The sequence below is a fragment of the Scyliorhinus torazame genome, chromosome 17 (assembly GCF_047496885.1).
Source record: "Scyliorhinus torazame isolate Kashiwa2021f chromosome 17, sScyTor2.1, whole genome shotgun sequence".
Lineage (NCBI taxonomy): Eukaryota > Metazoa > Chordata > Chondrichthyes > Carcharhiniformes > Scyliorhinidae > Scyliorhinus > Scyliorhinus torazame.
In genome coordinates this window covers 85519431-85542071 of record NC_092723.1, presented here as the reverse complement: position 1 = coordinate 85542071, position 22641 = coordinate 85519431, and the positions used below count along the sequence as shown (strand labels likewise).

General features: G+C 51.1%; 1 protein-coding gene across 1 annotated transcript in view; it reads left to right on the top strand.

The window, feature by feature from the left end:
* Positions 1-22641, top strand: part of LOC140393986 (myosin-binding protein H-like) — a 230014-nt gene that overhangs the window by 63840 nt on the left and 143533 nt on the right. Inside the window, exon 8 of the mRNA XM_072480709.1 lies at positions 13981-14117. Within this exon, the coding sequence (XP_072336810.1) occupies positions 13981-14117 (137 nt within the window). The remainder of the gene's footprint in view (positions 1-13980; positions 14118-22641) is intronic.

The following is a 22641-nucleotide window of genomic DNA, read 5'->3' as shown; positions in this document are numbered from 1 at the left end:
CTGAAGAAACAAGGTTCAGACAGGGCGCTGGAGGGATACAAGATAGCCAGGAGGGAACTGAAGAAAGGGATTAGGAGAGCTAAAAGAGGGCATGAACAATCTTTGGTGGGTAGGATCAAGGAAAACCCCAAGGCCTTTTACACATATGTGAGAAATATGAGAATGACTCGAGCGAGGGTAGGTCCGATCAAGGACAGTAGCGGGAGATTGTGTATTGAGTCTGAAGAGATAGGAGAGGTCTTGAACGAGACTTTTCTTCTGTATTTACAAATGAGAGGGGACATATTGTTGGAGAGGACAGTGTGAAACAGACTGGTAAGCTCGAGGAAATACTTGTTAGGAAGGAAGATGTGTTGGGCATTTTGAAAAACTTGAGGATAGACAAGTCCCCCGGGCCTGACGGGATATATCCAAGAATTCTATGGGAAGAAAGAGATGAAACTGCAGATCCGTTGGCAATGATCTATTCGTCCTCACTGTCATCAGGGGTGGTACCGGGGGATTGGAGAGTGGCGAATGTCGTGCCCCTGTTCAAAAAAGGGACTAGGGATAACCCTGGGAATTACAGGCCAGTTAGTCTTACTTCGGTGGTAGGCAAAGTAATGGAAAGGGTACTGAAGGATAGGATTTCTGAGCATCTGGAAAGACACTGCTTGATTAGGGATAGTCAGAACGGATTTGTGAGAGGTAGGTCTTGCCTTACAAGTCTTATTGAATTCTTTGAGGAAGTGACCAAGCATGTGGATGAAGGTAAAGCAGTGGATGTAGTGTACATGGATTTTAGTAAGGCATTTGATAAGGTTCCCCATTGTAGGCTTATGCAGAAAGGAAGGAGGCATGGGATAGTGGGAAATTTGGCCAGTTGGATAACAAACTGGCTCACCGATAGAAGTCAGAGAGTGGTGGTGGATGGCAAATATTCAGCCTGGAGCCCAGTTACCAGTGGTGTACCGCAGGGATCAGTTCTGGGTCCTCTGCTGTTTGTGATTTTCATTAATGACTTGGATGAGGGAGTTGAAGGGTGGGTCAGTAGATTTGCAGACGATACAAAGATTGGTGGAGTTGTGAATAGTGAGGAGGGCTGTTGTCGGCTGCAAAGAGACATAGATAGGATGCAGAGCTGGGCTGAGAAGTGGCAGATGGAGTTTAACCCTGAAAAGTGTGAGGTTGTACATTTTGGAAGGACAAATATGAATGCGGAATACAGGGTTAACGGTAGAGTTCTTGGCAATGTGGAGGAGCAGAGAGATCTTAGGGTCTATGTTCATACATCTTTGAAAGTTGCCACTCAAGTGGATAGAGCTGTGAAGAAGGCCTATGGTGTGCTAGTGGTCATTAGCAGAGGGATTGAATTTAAGAGCCGTGAGGTGATGATGCAGCTGTACAAAACTTTGGTAAGGCCACATTTGGAGTACTGTATACAGTTCTGGTCGCCTCATTTTAGAAAGGATGTGGAAGCTTTGGAAAAGGTGCAAAGGAGATTCACCAGGATGTTGCCTGGAATGGAGAGTAGGTCTTACGAGGAAAGGTTGAGGGTGCTAGGCCTTTTCTCATTAGAACGGAGAAGGATGAGGGGCGACTTGATAGAGGTTTATAAGATGATCAGGGGAATAGATAGAGTAGACAGTCAGAGACTTTTTCCCCAGGTGGAACAAACCATTACAAGGGGACATAAATTTAAGGTGAATGGTGGAAGATATAGGGGGGATGTCAGAGGAAGGTTCTTTACCCAGAGAGTAGTGGGGGCATGGAATGCACTGCCTGTGGAAGTAGTTGAGTCGGAAACATTAGGGACCTTCAAGCAGCTATTGGATAGGTACATGGATTACGGTAAAATGATATAATGATGATTTATTTGTTCCTAAGGGCAGCACGGTAGCATTGTGGAAAGCACAATTGCTTCACAGCTCCAGGGTCCCAGGTTCGATTCCGGCTTGGGTCACTGCCTGTGCAGAGTCTGCACATCCTCCCCGTGTCTGCGTGGGTTTCCTCCGGGTGCTCCGGTTTCCTCCCACAGTCCAAAGATGTGCAGGTTAGGTGGATTGGCCATGATAAATTGCCCTTAGTGTCCAAAATTGCCCTTAGTGTTGAATTGACGTGTTGACCTTGGGTGGGGTGCTCTTTCCAAGAGCTGGTGCAGACTCAATGGGCCGAATGGCCTCCTTCTGCACTGTAAATTCTATGATAATCTATGATTAATCTAGGACAAAGGTTCGGCACAACATCGTGGGCCGAAGGGCCTGTTCTGTGCTGTATTTTCTGTATAAATATCTATATTTCTCATGTCCCCAGTTTCTATCCCTCACAGGCTGAAACTCATGTTGGAAACCAAACTTCGATTTATGAACTAATTCATAATCATCTGCCATTTCTGCTGCTAACCTCGCAGTTTTAACCCTCTGTTCTTCCACATGAGTTCTCACTACATCAGGAATTGAACTTTTAAACTCCTCCAAAAGTATAATTTCTCTGAGAGCTTCATACGTTTGATCTATTTTCAAAGCCCTTATCCACCTATCAAAATTACTCTGTTTGACCCTTTCAAACTCCATGTATGTTTGACCAAATTATTTCCTTAAATTTCTAAACCTTTGTCTGTAGGCTTCAGCCCAAGTTCAGATGCACCTGAGATGGATTTTTTCAGCTCCTCATACGTCTCAGATACCACCACTTCACCAGCTCTACCTACCAGCTTTGTTTGAGTCAGTAATACCCATATGTACTGTGGCCATTTTATTTGTTTAGCTACCTTCTCAAATGAAATGAAAAAGGCTTCCACCTCCTTCTAATCGAACCTTGGCAATGCTTGGACATATTTAAATAGAACCCCATCAAGCCTTCGACTATGACACTCTTTCTCACTATCCTCATCGCTATCATCCAACTGTACGTTTCCCTTTACGTCTGCCACTTTTAACTGACTGTCATGTTTCATGGCCATTTTCTGAAGTTCAAACTCTCTCCCTTTACCTTTTTCCCTGATCTGTATCCCTTTCTCTTTCTTTTTCCTCTCTCTCTCTCTTTCTTTTTCCTCTCTATCTATTTCGTATTCAAGCTGCTTTCCTTCTTTCTCATGTTCCATTTGTTTAATTTGTAACTGAATTTTGCCATTTCCAATGAGTCAGACTGTATCTAGAATCATAGAATCATAGAAGTTTACAGCATGGAAACAGGCCCTTCGGCCCAACCAGTCCATGCCGCCCAGTTTTTTACCATTAAGCTAGTCCCAGTTGCCCGCACTTGGCCCATAACCCTCTATACCCATCTTACCCATGTAACCATCTAAATGCTTTTTGAAAGACACAATTGTACCCGCTTCTACTACTACCTCTGGCAGCCCATTCCAGACACTCACTACCCTCTGAGTGAAGAAATTGCCCCTCTGGGCCCTTCTGAATCTCTCCCCTCTCACCTTAAACCTATGCCCTCTAGTTTTAGACTCCCCTACCTTTGGGAAAAGATGTTGACTATCTACCTTATCTATGCCCCTCATTATTTTATAGACCTCTATAAGATCACCCCTAAGCCTCCTACGCTCCAGGGAAAAAAGTCCCAGTCTATCCAGCCTCTCATAACTCAAACCATCAAGTCCCGGCAACATCCTAGTAAATCTTTTCTGCACTCTTTCTAGTTTAATAATATCCTTTCTATAATAGGGTGACCAGAACTGCACACAGTATTCCAAGTGTGGCCGTACCAATGTCCTGTACAACTTCAACAAGACGTCCCAACTCCTATATTCAATGTTCTGACCAATGAAACCAAGCATGCCGAATGCCTTCTTCACCACCCTGTCCACCTGCGACTCCACCTTCAAGGAGCTATGAACCTGTACTCCTAGATCTCTTTGTTCTATAACTCTCCCCAACGCCATACCATTAACTGAGTAGGTCCTGGCCTGATTCGATCTGCCAAAATGCATCACCTCACATTTATCTAAATTAAACTCCATCTGCCATTCGTCGGCCCACTGGCCTAATTGATCAAGATCCCGTTGCAATCCTAGATAACCTTCTTCACTATCCACTATGCCACCAATCTTGGTGTCATCTGCAAACTTACTAACCATGCCTCCTAAATTCTCATCCAAATCATTAATATAAATCATAAATAACAGTGGACCCAGCACCGATCCCTGAGGCACACCACTGGTCACAGGCCTCCAGTTTGAAAAACAACCCTCTACAACCACCCTCTGCCTTCTGTCGTCCAGCCAATTTTGAATCCAATTGGCAACCTCACCCTGGATCCCGTGAGCTTTAACCTTCTGCAACAACCTACCATGCGGTACCTTGTCAAAGGCTTTGCTAAAGTCCATGTAGACAACGTCTACTGCACTACCCTCATCTACCTTCTTGGTCACTCCCTCAAAAAACTCAATCAAATTTGTGAGACATGATTTTCCACGCACAAAGCCATGCTGACTGCCCCGAATCAGTCCTTGCCTCTCTAAATGCTTGTAGATCCTGTCTCTCAGAATACCTTCTAGCAACTTACCTACTACAGACGTTAGGCTCACCGGTCTGTAGTTCCCAGGCTTTTCCCTGCTGCCCTTCTTAAACAAGGGCACAACATTCGCCACTCTCCAATCTTCAGGCACCTCACCTGTGGCTGCCGATGATTCAAATATCTCGGTTAGGGGACCCGCAATTTCCTCCCTAGCCTCCCACAACATCCTGGGATACATTTCATCAGGTCCCGGGGATTTATCTACCTTGATGCGCTTTAAGACTTCCAGCACCTCCTCCTCTGTAATATGCACACTTCTCAAGACATCACTATTTATTTCCCTTAGTTTCCTAACATCCATGCCTTTCTCCACCGTGAATACCGATGAGAAATATTCATTCAGGATCTCACCCAACTCTTGTGGCTCTGCACATAAATGCCCTTGTTGATCCTTAAGAGGCCCTACTCTGTCCCTAGTTACTCTTTTCCCCTTTATGTATCTGTAGAATCTCTTTGGATTCTCCCTTGCATTATTTGCCAAAGCAATTTCATGTCCCCTTTTTGCCCTCCTGATTTCCCTCTTAACTCTATTTCGACAATCTCTATACTCTTCAAGGGATCTACTTGATCCCAGTTGCTTATGTACGTCATATGCCTCCTTCTTCTTTTTGACCAGAGTCTCAATATCTCGAGTCATCCAGGGTTCCCTACTTCTACCAGCCTTGCCCTTCACTCTAAAGGGAATGTGCTTACCCTGCACCCTGGTTAACACATTTTTAAAAGCCTCCCATTTACCAGCCGTCCCTTTGTCTGCCAATAGTCTCCCCCAATCTACCTCTGCAAGTTCCTGTCTGATACCATCAAAATTGGCCTTGCCCCAATTAAGAATTTTAACTCTTGGGCCAGACCTATCATTCTCCATAGCTATCTTAAAACTAATGGAATTATGGTCACTTGTCCCAAAGTGATCCCTCACTAGCACTTCTATCACTTGCCCTTCCTTATTTCCCAAGACGAGGTCAAGTTTTGCCCCCTCTCTAGTCGGTCCATCCACATACTGAATGAGAAATTCCTCCTGAATACACTCAACAAATTTCCCTCCATCCAAGCCCCTAATGCTATGACTGTCCCAGTCAATGTTGGGAAAGTTAAAGTCCCCTACTACTACCACCCTATTATTCTTGCAGCTATCTGTAATCTCCTTACATATTTGCTCCTCAATTTCCCGCTGACTATTTGGGGGCCTGTAGTACAGTCCTACCAAGGTGATCTCTCCCTTCTTATTTTTCAGTTCCACCCATATAGACTCAGTGGGCGAACCCTCGGATATATCCCCTCTAAGTACTGCCGTGATGTTCTCCCTAATCAAAAACGCCACTCCCCCTCCTCTCTTACCTCCTGTTCTATCCTTTCTATAGCATCTGTAGCCCGGAACATTGAGCTGCCAGTCCTGCCCCTCCCTTAGCCATGTTTCAGTCATAGCTATAATATCCCAGTCCCATGTGCCCGTCCATGCCCTGAGTTCATCCGCTTTGCCCGTCAGGCCCCTTGCATTGAAATAAATGCAGTTTAATGTAGACCTTCCTTGCTCTCTGCCCTGCTTTCTCTGGTCATGCTTTACACACTCTCCCTTCCTGCCTTTTGTTTCTGTCCCCACTGACTTCCTACATCGGTTCCCATCCCCCTGGCACATTAGTTTAAACCCTCCCCAACTGCACTAGAAAACACCCCCCCGAGAACATTGGTTCCGGTCCCACCCAGATGCAGACCGTCCGATTTGTACAGGTCCCACCTCCCCCAGAATCGGTCCCAATGTCCCAGGAATTTGAAACCCTCCCTCTTGCACCATCTCTCAAGCCACGTATTCATCCTAGCTATCCTGTCATTCCTACTCTGACTATCACGTGGCACTGGTAGCAATCCTGAGATTACTACCTTTGAGGTCCTACTTTTTAGTTTAACTCCTAACTCCCTAAATTCAGCTTGTAGGACCTCATCCCGTTTTTTACCTATATCGTTGGTGCCTATATGCACCACGACAGCTGGCTGTTCACCCTCCCCCTCCAGAATGCCCTGCAGCCGCTCCGAGACATCCTTGACCCTTGCACCAGGGAGGCAACATACCAACCTGGATTCTCGTTTGCGTCCGCAGAAACGCCTGTCTATTCCCCTTACGATTGAATCCCCTATCACTATAGCTCTGCCACTCTTTTTCCCGCCCTTCTGTGCAGCAGAGCCAGCCACGGTGCCATGAACCTGGCTGCTGCCACCTTCCCCTGGTGAGCCATCTCCCCCAACAGTTTCCAAAACGGTAAATCTGTTTTGGAGGGAGATGACCGCAGGGGATCCCTGCACTGCCTTCCTACTCTTCCTCTGTCTGTTGGTCACCCTTTCCCTATCTGCCTCAGTAATTTTAATCTGCGGTGTGACCAACTCACTGAATGTGCTTTCCACAACTTCCTCAGCATCGCGGATTCTCCAAAGTGAGTCCATCCGCAGCTCCAGAGCCGTCAAGCGGTCTAACAGGAGCTGCAGTTGGACACACTTCTTGCAGATGAAGGAGTCAGGGACACCAGAAGGGTCCCTGACTTGCCACATCTCAGGCAACTTTAAATGCTAAGCCACCACCATAATTACCTTATCTTTTTGCATTTTGTCAGGTAATGTTAACTGCAATGTCTTTGCCAAATCTAACAGTCTGCTTTTAGTCTCTGTCTGTAAGGTACTGCGTGTGACCGTCTCCACCTCCAAAAACTTCAGAGCCTCTGCAAGAGCCATTGTCCACAACACACTCCCCACTTAAACTAGAATACCATACCTGAAAAGCAATCACAATATGCTCACCCCTCACTGTCTTTAATTCACTAAGCCAATCCAGGAGATAAACTTTTATCCCCCTCGAGCCCCCAATTTGTTATGGGCCAGGGTTTAGAGAACGCCACAGCGTATCATGGAGTTCACCTGACCCACAACTTTTAATAGATTGTGGTATGGGGAGCATACGGCCCACTCTACAGGTGTGGCACAGCAGAAATCGAAGAAGTATTTTTTAAAACAAAACAATGTTTATTCTATGAACTCAAGTTAACCTTTTTAGAACATACAGTGAACATCTTAGCAACGTTGCCCGATTATGTATTTTCTTTTATTCCCTTTTCTTCTCATGTACTTAATGATCTGTTGAGCTGCTCGCAGAAAAATACTTTTCACTGTACCTCGGTACACGTGACAATAAACAAATCCAATCCAATCCAATCCAATCAATTCAAATACAACCCCCAAAGAATACAACACTAGGTAATCCTTAATAACTTCCCAAACATCATCCAGAAGACAAAAGAAACACCTTTTAACAGAATCACATTAGGTTTACATTCACTACTGAAAACAGTTATAATTCTGAATTCACCAAACGATCAAGAGATAGTCTTTTCATGGCAGAGAGATCAACAGTACACCTGCTCTGTCTGGCTTCAGCTCCAACACTGAAAACTAAACTAAAACACACCCTGCAGCAAACAGCCTAAAACGAAAGTTAAAAGCTGACAGACAGCCCAGCTCCACCCACACTCTGACATCACTGATTAACACCCATTTCTTAAAGGTACTCTCACATGACAGTATATATGAATGATCATGTGGAATAGTGTGTCATTACAGAATCTAGCCACTAGATGGAGTAAGAGCACATCTCACATCCCACTCGGTGGTCCACATGATCTTGGTGTGAGTTAGTAGAGAGGGGGTTCTGTATATTGTTGTTTGGTCAAATACTTAGTTTTTTCAGTATACTTAAGAATTCACAATTTATAGCGTAGTGTAAATAAATTTACTTTGATTCAGTACAAAGTCTGCATGTTCTTTGCAGCAACACTACAACCTTAATAATATTAATTTTAACAAACAAAGAACATCACCCATAACCTGGACCTGTGGCATCCCATCGATGGCGGAGAATCCTGCTGCCCGGGCATCCTGTTGTGATTGGTCCACGTTGATATAGTTTTCCGCGTGGGCAAATAGGTCATCCGTGACCTGTCGGAAGCACCTGTGGGTTGGTGCCCGCTCGAGCCCTGGAATGATCCTGAGGTGTAAAGGTTTCAAGCTGCGGTGTCCTTGACAGTGACAGGGAGCAGGTGTCCTCCTCCTCCACGTGGTGCCAGGTCCGCGAGGACATGGCACAGGTGCTGCACCGTCTCCTTGGTGATGCGGAGCCTCCTGCGGCACGTGCTGTCTATCATGTGTTCGAATGACCAGCGACACCTGTACGGAGAATCGCGCCCTGTGTATGTGTCTGTGTTGAGTGTGTGCGTGTATAAGACCATAAGACAGAGGAGCAGAATTAGACCACCCGGCCGATCGCGTCTGCTCCGCCATTCAATCATGGCTGATATGTTTCTCATCCCCATTCTCCTGCATTTGCCTTTCTGACTGCCGACTGAACCTGCCCGTTAACATTAAGAGAATCGTTAACAAGGAGACCCAAGTCTCTTTGTGCTTCTGATTTCCTAAGCATCTGTCCATTCAGAAAATAGTCAATGCCTCTATTTCTCCTTCCAAAGTGCATTACCTCACACTTTTCTACATTTTGTTCCATCTGCCACTTCTTTGCCCACTCCCCTAGCTTGTCCAAGTCCTTCTGAAGCCCGCCTGCATCCTCAATACTACCTGCCCCTCTACAGATCTTTGTATCATCTGCAAACTTAGCAACAGTGCCTTCAGTTCCTTCCTCCAGATCATTAATGTATATTGTGAAAAGTGTGGTCCCAGCACAGACCCCTGAGGTACATCACGAGTCACCAGCTGTCATCCTGAAAAAGACCCCTTTATCCCCATTCTCTGCCTTCTGCCAGTCAGCCAATCCTCTATCCACGCCAGGATCTTACCCTTAACTCCATGGGCTCTTAACTTATTTAATAATCTCCTATGCGGCACCTTGTCAAAGGCCTTCTGGAAATCTAAATAAATCACTTCCACTGGTTCTCCTTTGTCTAACTTCCTTGTTACTTCCTCAAAGAACTCTTAACAGATTTGTCAGAGATGACCACCCTTTGTCAAAGCCGGACTGACTCAGTCCTATTTTACCATGCACTTCCAAGTGCTTCGCAATCTCATCTTTAATAATGGGCTCTAAAATCCTACCAATGACCGAAGTCAGGCTAACCGGCCTATAATTTCCCGTCTTCTGCCTCCCTCTCTTCTTAAACCATAAGACCATAAGACATAGGGCCATCGAGTCCACTCCACCATTCAATCATGGCTGATTTCAACTCCATTTACCCACTCTCTCTCCATAGCCTTGAATTCCTCGAGAAATCAAGAATTTATCAACTTCTGTCTTAAAGACACTCAACGTCCCGGCCTCCACTGCCCTCTGTGGCAATGAATTCCACAGACCCACCACAGTGGTGTTACATTAGCCACTTTCCAGTCCTCTGGGATCTTTCCTGCCTCCAGTGATTCCTGAAAGATCATCACCAATGCCTCCACAATTTCCTCAGCTATCTCTTTTAGGACCTGGGGTGTAGTCCATCCGGTCCAGGTGATTTATCCACCTTCAGACCTTTCAGTTTCCCCCGAACCTTCTCCTTAGTAATGGTCACTGCACTCACCTCTGCCCCCTGGTTCTCCTGGAGTTCTGGCATCCCACTGGTGCCTTCCAACGTGAAGACTGATGCAAAGTAACTATTCAGTTCGTCTGCCATTTCTTTGTTTCCTATTATTACTTCTCCAGTCACATTTTCCAGTGGTCCAATGTCTATTTTTGCCTCTCTCTTACCTTTTTATATTTTGAAAAAAAAAATTCCTATCTTCCTTTATATTACTAGCTAACTTGCACTCATATTTCATCTTCTCCCCCTTTATTTGTTTTTTAGTTGTCCTCTGCTCACTTTTAAAGACATTCCACAAATTCCTTTTCTTGGGATCCACTACCAACCTGATTTTCCCAGTCCACCTGCATATTGAAGTCCCCCATGATTATTGTAATATTGCCTTTTTTAAATGCCTTTTTTACATACCTTTTCTATCTCCTGATTTATTTTCTGCCCCACCTCCTGACTACTGCTAGGGGGCCTGTACATAATTCCCATCAGGGTCTTTTTACCTTTGCGATTCCTCAACTCTACCCTCAACAGGTTAGAAACAGGAAAGGAGAGGTCACCCTGTTGGGAGTTTTCTATAGGCCTCCAAATAGTTCTAGGGATGTAGAGGAAAGGATGGCGAGGATGATCCTGGATAAGAGCGAAAGTAACAGAGTAGTTATTATGGGAGACTTTAACTTTCCAAATATTGACTGGAAAAGATATAGTTCGAGTACATTAGATGGGTCGTTTTTTGTACAGTGTGTGCAGGAGGGTTTCCTGACACAATATGTTGACAGGCCAACAAGAGGCGAGGCCACGTTGGATTTGGTTTTGGGTAATGAACCAGGCCAGGTGTTGGATTTGGAGGTAGGAGAGCACTTTGTGGACAGTGACCACAATTCGGTGACGTTTACATTAGTGATGGAAAGGGATAAGTATACCCCGCAGGGCAAGAGTTATAGCTGGGGGAAGGGCAATTATGATGCCATTAGACGTGACTTGGGGGGGATAGGTTGGAGAAGTAGGCTGCAAGTGTTGGGCACACTGGATAAGTGGAGCTTGTTCAAGGATCAGCTACTGCATGTTCTTGATAAGTATGTACCGGTCAGCAGGGAGGAAGGCGTAGAGCGAGGGAACCGTGGTTTACCAAAGAAGTGGAATCTCTTGTTAAGAGGAAGAAGGAGGCCTATGTGAAGATGAGGTGTGAAGTTTCAGTTGGGGCGATGGATAGTTACAAGGTAGCGAGGAAGGATCTAAAGAGAGAGATAAGACGAGCAAGGATGGGACATGAGAAGTATTTGGCAGGTAGGAGCAAGGAAAACCCAAAAGCTTTCTATAGGTATGTCAGGAACAAGCGAATGACTAGGGTAAGAGTAGGACCAGTCAAGGACAGGGATGGGAAGTTGTGTGTGGAGTCTGAAGAGATAGGCGAGATACTAAATGAATATTTTTCGTCAGTATTCACTCAGGAAAAAGATAATGTTCTGGAGGAGAATGCTGAGACCCAGGCTATTGGAATAGATGGCATGGAGGTACGTAGGGAAGAGGTGTTGGCAATTCTGGCCAGGCTGAAAATAGATAAGTCCCCGGGGCCTGATGGGATTTATCCTAGGATTCTCTGGGAGGCCAGGGAAGAGATTGCTGGACCTTTGGCTTTGATTTTTATGTCATCATTGGCTACAGGAATAGTGCCAGAGGACTGGAGGATAGCAAATGTGGTCCCTTTGTTCAAAAAGGGGAGCAGAGACAACCCCGGCAACTATAGACCGGTGAGCCTCACGTCTGTCGTGGGTAAAGTCTTGGAGGGGATTATAAGAGACAAGATTTATAATCATCTAGATAGGAATAATATGATCAGGGATAGTCAGCATGGCTTTGTGAAGGGTAGGCCATGCCTCACAAACCTTATCGAGTTCTTTGAGAAGGTGACTGAACAGGTAGACGAGGGTAGAGCTGTTGATGTGTATATGGATTTCAGTAAAGCGTTTGATAAGGTTCCCCACGGTAGGCTATTGCAGAAAATACGGAGGCTGGGGATTGAGGGTGATTTAGAGATGTGGATCAGAAATTGGCTAGCTGAAAGAAGACAGAGGGTGGTGGTTGATGGGAAATGTTCAGAATGGAGTTCAGTTACAAGTGGCGGACCACAAGGATCTGTTCTGGGGCCGTTGCTGTTTGTCATTTTTATCAATGACCTAGAGGAAGGCGCAGAAGGGTGGGTGAGTAAATTTGCAGACGTCACTAAAGTCGGTGGTGTTGTCGACAGTTTGGAAGGATGTAGCAGGTTACAGAGGGACATAGATAAGCTGCAGAGCTGGGCTGAGAGGTGGCAAACGGAGTTTAATGTAGAGAAGTGTGAGGTGATTCACTTTGGAAGGAATAACAGGAATGCGGAATATTTGGCTAATGGTAAAGTTCTTGGAAGTGTGGATGAGCAGAGGGATCTAGGTGTCCATGTACATAGATCCCTGAAAGTTGCCACCCAGGTTGATAGGGTTGTGAAGAAGGCCTATGGAGTGTTGGCCTTTATTGGTAGAGGGATTGAGTTCCGGAGTCAGGAGGTCATGTTGCAGCTGTACAAAACTCTGATACGGCCGCATTTGGAGTATTGCGTACAGTTCTGGTCACCGCATTATAGGAAGGACGTGGAGGCTTTGGAGCGGGTGCAGAGGAGATTTACCAGGATGTTGCCTGGTATGGAGGGAAAATCTTATGAGGAAAGGCTGATGGACTTGAGGTTGTTTTCGTTGGAGAGAAGAAGGTTAAGAGGAGACTTAATAGAGGCATACAAAATGATCAGGGGGTTAGATAGGGTGGACGGTGAGAGCCTTCTCCCGCGGATGGAAATGGCTGGCACGAGGGGACATAGCTTTAAACTGAGGGGTAATAGATATAGGACAGAGGTCAGAGGTAGGTTCTTTACGCAAAGAGTGGTGAGGCTGTGGAATGCCCTACCTGCAACAGTAGTGAACTCGCCAACATTGAGGGCATTTAAAAGTTTATTGGATAAGCACATGGATGATAATGGCATAGTGTAGGTTAGATGGCTTTTGTTTCGGTGCAACATCGTGGGCCGAAGGGCCTGTACTGTGCTGTATCGTTCTATGTTCTATGTTCTATGTTTTACCCACAGAGATTCTCTGCCTTCTGACCCTATATCGCTCCTTGCTATCAATTTAACTTCATTCCTTACTAACAATGCAGCCTTTGCCCATCTGCCTGTCCTTTCAATAGGACACATATCCTTGTATATTTAGATCCCAGCCCAGATCCCCTTGCAGCCACGTCTCTGTGATTGTACCGGCCTATTTAAATGTGCGCAACGAGCTCATTTGCCTTGTTCCATATGCTGCGCGCATTTAGGTACAACATCCTCAATCCTGCATTGACCACCTCCCTTTTCACACTTGACGCCGGGGTCAATAGCTGGAGCGGCGTGGGCCCCCTGTGGCCTGGAGAATCAGGCGCCGGAAGGCCTGTTGATGCTGGAGTAAAACACTCCCGTTTTTATGCCGGCGTCAACACTTAGCTGCCCGATGGGAGAATCCCGCCCTGTACGTCTGTGTTGAGTGTGTATGTGTCTGTGTTGAGTGTGTCTGTGTTGAGTGTGTATGTGTATGTGTGTCTGTGTTGAGTGTGTATGTGTGTGTCTGTGTCTGTGTTGAGTGTGTCTGTCTGTGTGTCTGTGTTGAGTGTGTATGTGTGTCTGTGTTGAGTGTGTATGTGTATGTGTGAGAATGTGTGTGTGTTCCCTCGCTAGTGAGGTTAAACGCCAGTTTAGTGATCCATCATCCGGAAACGCAACTCAATCTAGAAATCGGATGCCATAATTTCCTGGTCAGCAGTTTAGCAGCAATAATTGTATAATCAGTGATTCATTGCATGGCGACTGACTGACGTCCAGCTCCATCAACAGTTGTGACCTCAATGTTCCCTCTATCTGCAGGTACCTCATACAAACCCCCTGTTTACCAGGAGAAAGACTTCACTGAAGCCCCCAAATTCACACAGCCCCCAGCGGACAAGAAGGCAACGGTGGGATTCACCACCAAACTGTTCTGCAGCGTGAGAGGAAATCCCAAGGTAAGAACTAACTCACTCACTCAGTCCCTCACTCCCTCACCCACTCATTCACTCACTCACTCCCTCACCCACCCACCCACTCACTCACTCACTCACTCACTCACTCACTCCCTCACCCACCCACTCACTCACTCACTCCCTCACCCACCCACCCACTCACTCACTCACTCCCTCACCCACCCACCCACTCACTCACTCACTCACTCACCCACCCACCCACCCACCCACTCCCTCACTCCCTCACCCACTCATTCACTCACTCCCTCACCCACTCACCCACCCACTCACTCACTCACACTCACTCACTCAATCACCTCACTCACTCACCCACCCACTAACCCACTCACTCACTCACTCACCCACCCACTCACTCACTCACTCACCCACCCACCCACCCACTCACCCACCCACTCACTCACCCACCCACCCACTCACTCACTCACTCCCTCACCCACCCACCCACTCACTCACTCACTCACCCACCCACCCACCCACCCACCCACTCACTCACTCACTCACCCACCCACCCACTCCCTCACTCCCTCACCCACTCATTCACTCACTCCCTCACCCACTCACCCACCCACTCACTCACTCACTCACTCAATCACCTCACTCACTCACCCACCCACTAACCTCCTCACTCACTCACCCACTCACTCACTCACCCACCCACTCACCCACCCACTCACTCACTCACTCACCCACTCACTCACCCACCCACTCACCCACCCACTCACTCACTCACTCATTCACCCACCCACCCACTCACTCACTCACCCACCCACCCACTCACTCACTTACTCGCCCACCCACTCACTCACTCACTCACTCACCCACCCACTCACTCACTCACTCACTCACTCAACCACCCACTCACTCAACCACCCACTCACTCACTCACCCACCCACTCACTCACCCACCCACCCACCCACCCACTCACTCACTCACCCACCCACCCACCCACCCACTCACCCACCCACTCACTCACTCACCCACCCACCCACCCACCCACTCACCCACCCACCCACTCACTCACTCACCCACCCACCCACCCGCCCACTCATTCATTCACTCACTCACTCCCTCACCCACTCACTCACTCACCCACCCGCCCACTCACTCACTCACTCACTCACTCACTCACTCCCTCACCCACTCGCTCACTCACTCCCTCACCCACCACTCCCTCCCTCACCCACTCCCTCACTCACTAACTCACTCTCTCACTCATTCACTCACACACTCCATCACTCACCCACTCCCTCACTGACTCACCCACTCCCTCACCACACCCAACTCACTCACTCACTCACTCTCACTCATTCACTCACACACTCCATCACTCACTCACCCACTTACTCACTCACTGACTCACTCACTCACCAACTCCCTCACTCACCCACTCCCTCACTCACTCCCGCACCCACCCACTCATTCCCTCACCCACCCACTCACTCCCTCACTCACCCACTCCCTCACCACACACCCAACTCACTCGACCCACCCACTTCCTCACTCCCTCACTCACTCGCTCACCCACCCTCACTCACTCATTCACCCACTCCCTCACTCACCGACCCAATTCACTCACTCACTCATTGCTCCACTCACTCACTCACTCCCTCACCCACCCACTCACTCACGCATTCATTCACTCACTCATTCACTCACACACTCCATCAAACAGCCACTCCATTACTGACTCACCCACTCCCTCATTGACTCACCGACTCCCTCACTCACCCACCCAATTCACTCACTAATCTCACTCCCTCACCCACTCCCTCACCACACACCCAACTCACTCGACCCACCGACTCCCTCACTCACTCACTCAATCACTCACCCACCCTCACTCACTCATTCACCCACTCCCTCACTCACCGACCCAATTCACTCACTCCCTCACCCACTCCCTCACCACACACCCAACTCACTCGACCCACCCACTCCCTCACTCACCCACCCTCACTCACTCATTCACCCATTCCCTCACTCACTCCCTCATCCACCCACTCCCTCCCTCACCCACTCCCTCCCTCACTCATTCACCCACTCACGCCCTGACTCACCAACTCCCTAACCCAGCCACTCCCTCCCTCACTCACCCACTCCCTCAGTCACTCACCCACTCACTCCCACACTCACCCACTCCCTCAATGACTCACCCACTGCCACACTCACCCACCTACTCCCTCACTCACCCACCTCCTCACTCACCCACCCACTCAACCGCTCCCTCACTCACCGACCCAATTCACTCACTAATCTCACTCACTCACCCACTCCCTCACCACACACCCAACTCACTCGACCCACCCACTCACTCACTCACTCACTCACTCCCTCACTCAGCCACTCCCTCACCACACACCCAACTCACCCGACCCACCCACTCCCTCACTCACTCACTCACTCACCCACCCTCACTCACTCATTCACCCACTCCCTCACTCACCCACCCACTCCCTCACTCACTCCCTCATCCACCCATTCCCTCCCTCACCCACCCCTCCCCCATTCACTCACTCACACCCTCCCTCACTCACTCACCCACTTCCTCACTCACTCCCTCACCCAGTCACTCCCTCACCCACCCACTCCCTCACTCACTCACCCACTCACTCCCTCACTCACCCACCCACTCCCTCACTCACTCACCTACCCACTCCCACACTCACCCACTCCCTCAATGACTCACCCACTCCCACACTCACCCACTCCCTCACTGACTCACCCACTCCCTCACACACCCACCCACTCCCTCACTCACCCACCTCCTCACTCACCCACTCACTCACCCGCTCCCTCACTCACCGACCCAATTCACTCACTAATCTCACTCCCTCACCCACTCCCTCACCACACACCCAACTCACTCACCCACCCACTCACTCACTCACTCACTCACCCATCCTCACTCCCTCACTCACCCACTCCCTCACTCCCTTACTCACCCACTCCCTCACCACACACCCAACTCACTCGACCCACCCACTCCCTCACTCACCCACTCCCTCACTCACTCACTCACCGACTCCCTCACTCACCAACCCAATTCACTCACTAATCTCACTCCCTCACCCACTCCCTCGCCACACCCAACTCACTCACTCACTCACTGACTCACTCACCCACCCGCACTCACTCATTCACCCACTCCCTCACTCATCGACCCAATTCACTCACTAATCTCACTCCCTCACCCACTCCCTCACCACACACCCAACTCACTTGACTCACTCAATCAGTCACTCACTCACCCATCCTCACTCACTCATTGATCCACTCCCTCACTCACCCACCCACTCCCTCACTCACTCCCTCACCCAGCCAATCCCTCCCTCACCCACCCACTCCTTCACTCACTCACTCACCCACTCACTCCCTCACTCACCCACCCACTCCCTCACTCACCTTCCCACTCCCACACTCACCCGCTCCCTCACTGACTCACCCACCCCCTCACTCACCCACCCACTCCCTCACTCACCCACGTCCTCACTCACCCACTCACTCCCTCACTCACCCACCCACTCCCTCACTCACCTTCCCACTCCCACACTCACCCACTCCCTCACTGACTCACCCACCCCCTCACTCACCCACCCACTCCCTCACTCACCCACATCCTCACTCACCCACTCACTCACCCACTCCCTCACTCACCGACCCAATTCACTCACTAATCTCACTCCCTCACCCACTCCCTCACCACACACCCAACTCACTCACCCACCCACTCCCTCACTCACTCACCCGCCCTCACTCATTCACCCACTCCCTCACTCACCCACCCACTCCCTCACTCACTCCCTCACTCACCCACTCCCTCCCTCACCCAGCCACTCCCTCCCTCACCCACCCACTCCCTCACTCACTCACCCCCTCACTCCCTCACTCACCCAGCCACTCTCTCACTCACTCACCTACCCACTGCCACACTCACCCACTCCCTCAATGACTCACCCACTGCCACACTCACCCACCCACTCCCCCTCTCCCCCACCTCCACACTCACCCACTTGCTCACCCGCTCCCTCACTCACCGACCCAATTCAACCACTAATCTCACTCCCTCACCCACTCCCTCACCAAGCACCCAACTCACTCACCCACCCGCTCCCTCACTCACTCACTCACTCACCCATCCTCACTCCCTCACTCACCCACTCCCTCACTCACCCACTCCCTCACCACACACCCAACTCACTTGACTCACCCACTCCCTCACTCACTCGCCCACCCTCGCTCACTCATTCACCCACTCCCTCACTCACCCACCCACTCCCTCACTCACTCCCTCATCCACCCATTCCCTCCCACACCCACTCCCTCCCTCACTCATTCACTCACACTCTCACTCACTCACCCACTCCCTCACTCACTCCCTCACCCAGCCACTCACCCACCCACTCCCTCACTCACTCACCCACTCATGCCCTCACTCACCCACCCACTCACTCACCTACCCCCTCCCACACTCACCCACTCCCTCAATGACTCACCCACTCCCTCACACACCCACTCACTCCCTCACTCACCCACCCACTCCCTCATTCACTCACCTACCTACGCCCACACTCACCCACTCCCTCTCTGACTCACCCACTCCCAAACTCTCCCACTCCCTCACAGACTCACCCACTCGCTCGCTCACCCACTCACTCCCTCACTCACCCACTCCATCACTCACTCCCTCACCCAGCCACTCCCTCCCTCACCCACCCACTCCCTCACCCACTCACTCACTCCCTCACTCACCTACCCACTCCCTCACTCACTCACCTACCCACTCCCACACTCACCCACTCCCTCACTGACTCACCCACTCCCACACTCACCCACTCCCTCACTGACTCACCCACTCCCTCACCCACCCACCCACTCCCTCACTCACCCACTCCCTCACTCACCGACCCAATTCACTCACTAATCTCACTCCCTCACCCATTCCCTCACCACACACCCAACTCACTCACCCACTCACTCCCTCAATCACCCACTCCCTCACTCATTCCCTCACCCAGCCACTCACCCACCCACTCCCTCACTCACTCACCCACTCACTCCCTCACTCACCCACCCACTCACTCACTCACTCACCTACCCCCTCCCACACTCACCCACTCCCTCAATGACTCACCCACTCCCACACTCACCCACTCACTCACTGACTCACCCACTCCCTCACTCACCCACCCACTCTCTCACTCACTCACCCACTCACTCACCCACTCCCTCACTCACCGACCCAATTCACTCACTAATCTCACTCCCTCACCCACTCCCTCACCACACAACCAAATCACTCGACCCACCCACTCCCTCACTCACTCACTCACCCACCCTCACTCACTCATTCACCCACTCCCACACTCACCCACCAACTCTCTCACTCACTCCCTCACCCACCCACTCCCGGCCTCACCCACTCCCTCCCTCACTCACTCACCCACTCACTCCCTCGCTCACCCACTCCCTCACTCACTCCCTCACTCAGCCACTCCCTCCCTCACCCACCCACTCCCTCCTTTACTCACCCACTCACTCCCTCACTCACCCACCCACTCCCTCACTCACTCACCTACCTACGCCCACACTCACCCACTCCCTCACTGACTCACCCACTCCCACACTCTCCCACTCCCTCACAGACTCACCCACCCACTCCCTCCCTCACCCACTCCCTCACTCACTCACTCACGCACTCACTCCCTCACTCACCCACTCCATCACTCACTCCCTCACCCAGCCACTCCCTCCCTCACCCACCCACTCCCTCACTCACTCACCTACCCACTCCCACACTCACCCACTCGCTCACTGACTCACCCACTCCCACACTCACCCACTCCCTCACTGACTCACCCACTCCCTCACCCATCTACCATCTCCCTCACTCACCCACTCCCTCACTCACCGACCCAATTCACTCACTAATCTCACCCCCTCATCCATTCCCTCACCACACACCCAACTCACTCACTCCCTCACTCACTCATTCACCCACTACCTCGCTCACCCACTCACCCACCCACTCCGTCCCTCTCACCCACCCACTACCTCCCTCACTCACCCACTCCCTCCTTCAATCACCCACCCACTCCCTCACTAACCCACTAACTCCCTCACTCACCCACTCCCTCACTCACCCACTCACTCCCTCATTCACCCACTCATCCCTCACTCACTCACCCACTCACTCCCTCACTCACCCACTCACTCCACTCACTCACCCACTCATCCCTCACTCACCCACTCATCCCTCACTCACTCACCCACTCACACACTCACTCACCCACTCACCCACTCACTCCCTCACTCACTCACTCCCTCAGTCACTCACCCACTCCCTCCCTCACTCACCCACCCACTCCCTCACTCACCCACTAGCTCCCTGACTCACCCACTCCCTCACTCACCCACTCGCTCCCTCACTCACCCACTCACTCACTCCCTCACTCACCTACCCACTCCCTCACTCACTCACCTACCCATTCCCACACTCACCCACTCCCTCACTGACCCACCCACTCCCACACTCACCCACTCCCTCACTGACTCACCCACTCCCTCACCCACCCACCCACTCCCTCACTCACCCACTCCCTCACTCACCCACTCCCTCAGTCACCCACTCACTCCCTCCCTCACTCACCCACTCCCTCCCTCACTCACCCACCCACCCACTCCCTCACTCACTCACTCACCCACTCACTCCCTCACCCACCCACTCCCTGCCTCACCCACTCCCTCCCTCACTCACTCACCCACTCACTCCCTCACTCACCCACTCCCTCACTCACTCCCTCACTCAGCCACTCCCTCCCTCACCCACCCACTCCCTCCTTTACTCACCCACTCACTCCCTCACTCACCCACCCACTCCCTCACTCACTCACCTACCTACACCCACACTCACCCACTCCCTCACTGACTCACCCACTCCCGCACTCTCCCACTCCTTCACAGACTCACCCACTCACTCCCTCCCTCACCCACTCCCTCACTCACTCACCCACTCACTCCCTCACTCACCCACTCCCTCACTCACTCCCTCACCCAGCCACTCCCTCCCTCACCCACCCACTCCCTCACTCACTCACTCACTCCCTCACTCACCTAGCCACTCCCTCACTCACTCACCTACCCACTCCCACACTCACCCACTCCCTCACTGGCTCACCCACTCCCACACTCACTCACTCCCTCACTGACTCACCCACTCCCTCACTCACTCACCATCTCCCTCACTCACCCACGTCCTCACTCACACTCCCTCACTCACCGACCCAATTCACTCACTAATCTCACTCCCTCACCCATTCCCTCACCACACACCCAACTCACTCACCCACCCACTCCCTCACTCACTCACTCACCCACTCCCTCACGCATTCATTCACCCACTCCCTCGCTCACCCACTCACCCACCCACCCACTCCCTCCCTCACTCACCCACTCCCTCACTCACTCACCCACCCACTCACCCACCCACCCACTCCCTCCCTCACTCACCCACTCCCTCCCTCACTCACCCACTCCCTCCCTCACTCACCCACTCCCTTCCTCACTCACCCACCCACTCCCTCACTCACCCACCCACTCCCTCACTCACCCACTAACTCCCTCACTCACCCACTCCCTCACTCACCCATTCACTCCCTGACTCACCCACTCACTCACCCACTCACACACTCCCTCACTCACCCACTCACCCACTAACCCACTCACTCACTCACTCACTCCCTAACACACTCACCCACCCACTCCCTCACTCACCCACCCACTCCCTCACTCACCCACCCACTCCCTCACTCACCCACTAACTCCCTGACTCACCCACTCCCTCACTCACCCATTCACTCCCTGACTCACCCACTCACCCACTCACTCCCTCACTCACCCACTCACTCACTCCCTCCCTCACTCACCCACTCCCTCCCTCACTCACCCACCCACTCCCTCACTCACCCACTCCCTGACTCACCCACTCGCTCACTTCCTCACTCACCTACCCACTCCCTCACTCACTCACCTACCCAGTCCCACACTCACCCACTCACCCACCCACCCACTCTGTCCCTCTCACCCACTCACTCCCTCCCTCACTCACCCACTCCCTCGCTCACCCACTAACTCCCTCACTCACCCACCCACTCCCTCACTCACCCACTAGCTCCCTCACTCACCCACTCCCTGACTCACCCACTCACCTACTCCCTCACTCACCTACCCACTCCCTCACTCACTCACCTACCCAGTCCCACACTCACCCACTCACCCACCCACCCACTCTGTCCCTCTCACCCACTCACTCCCTCCCTCACTCACCCACTCCCTCACTCACCCACCCACTCCCTCACTCACCCACTCCCTCCCTCGCTCACCCACTAACTCCCTCACTCACCCACTCCCTCACTCACCCACTCACTCCCTAACTCACTCACCCACTCCCTCTCTCACTCACTCACCCACTCCCTCTCTCACTCACCCACTCACACCCTCACTCACCCA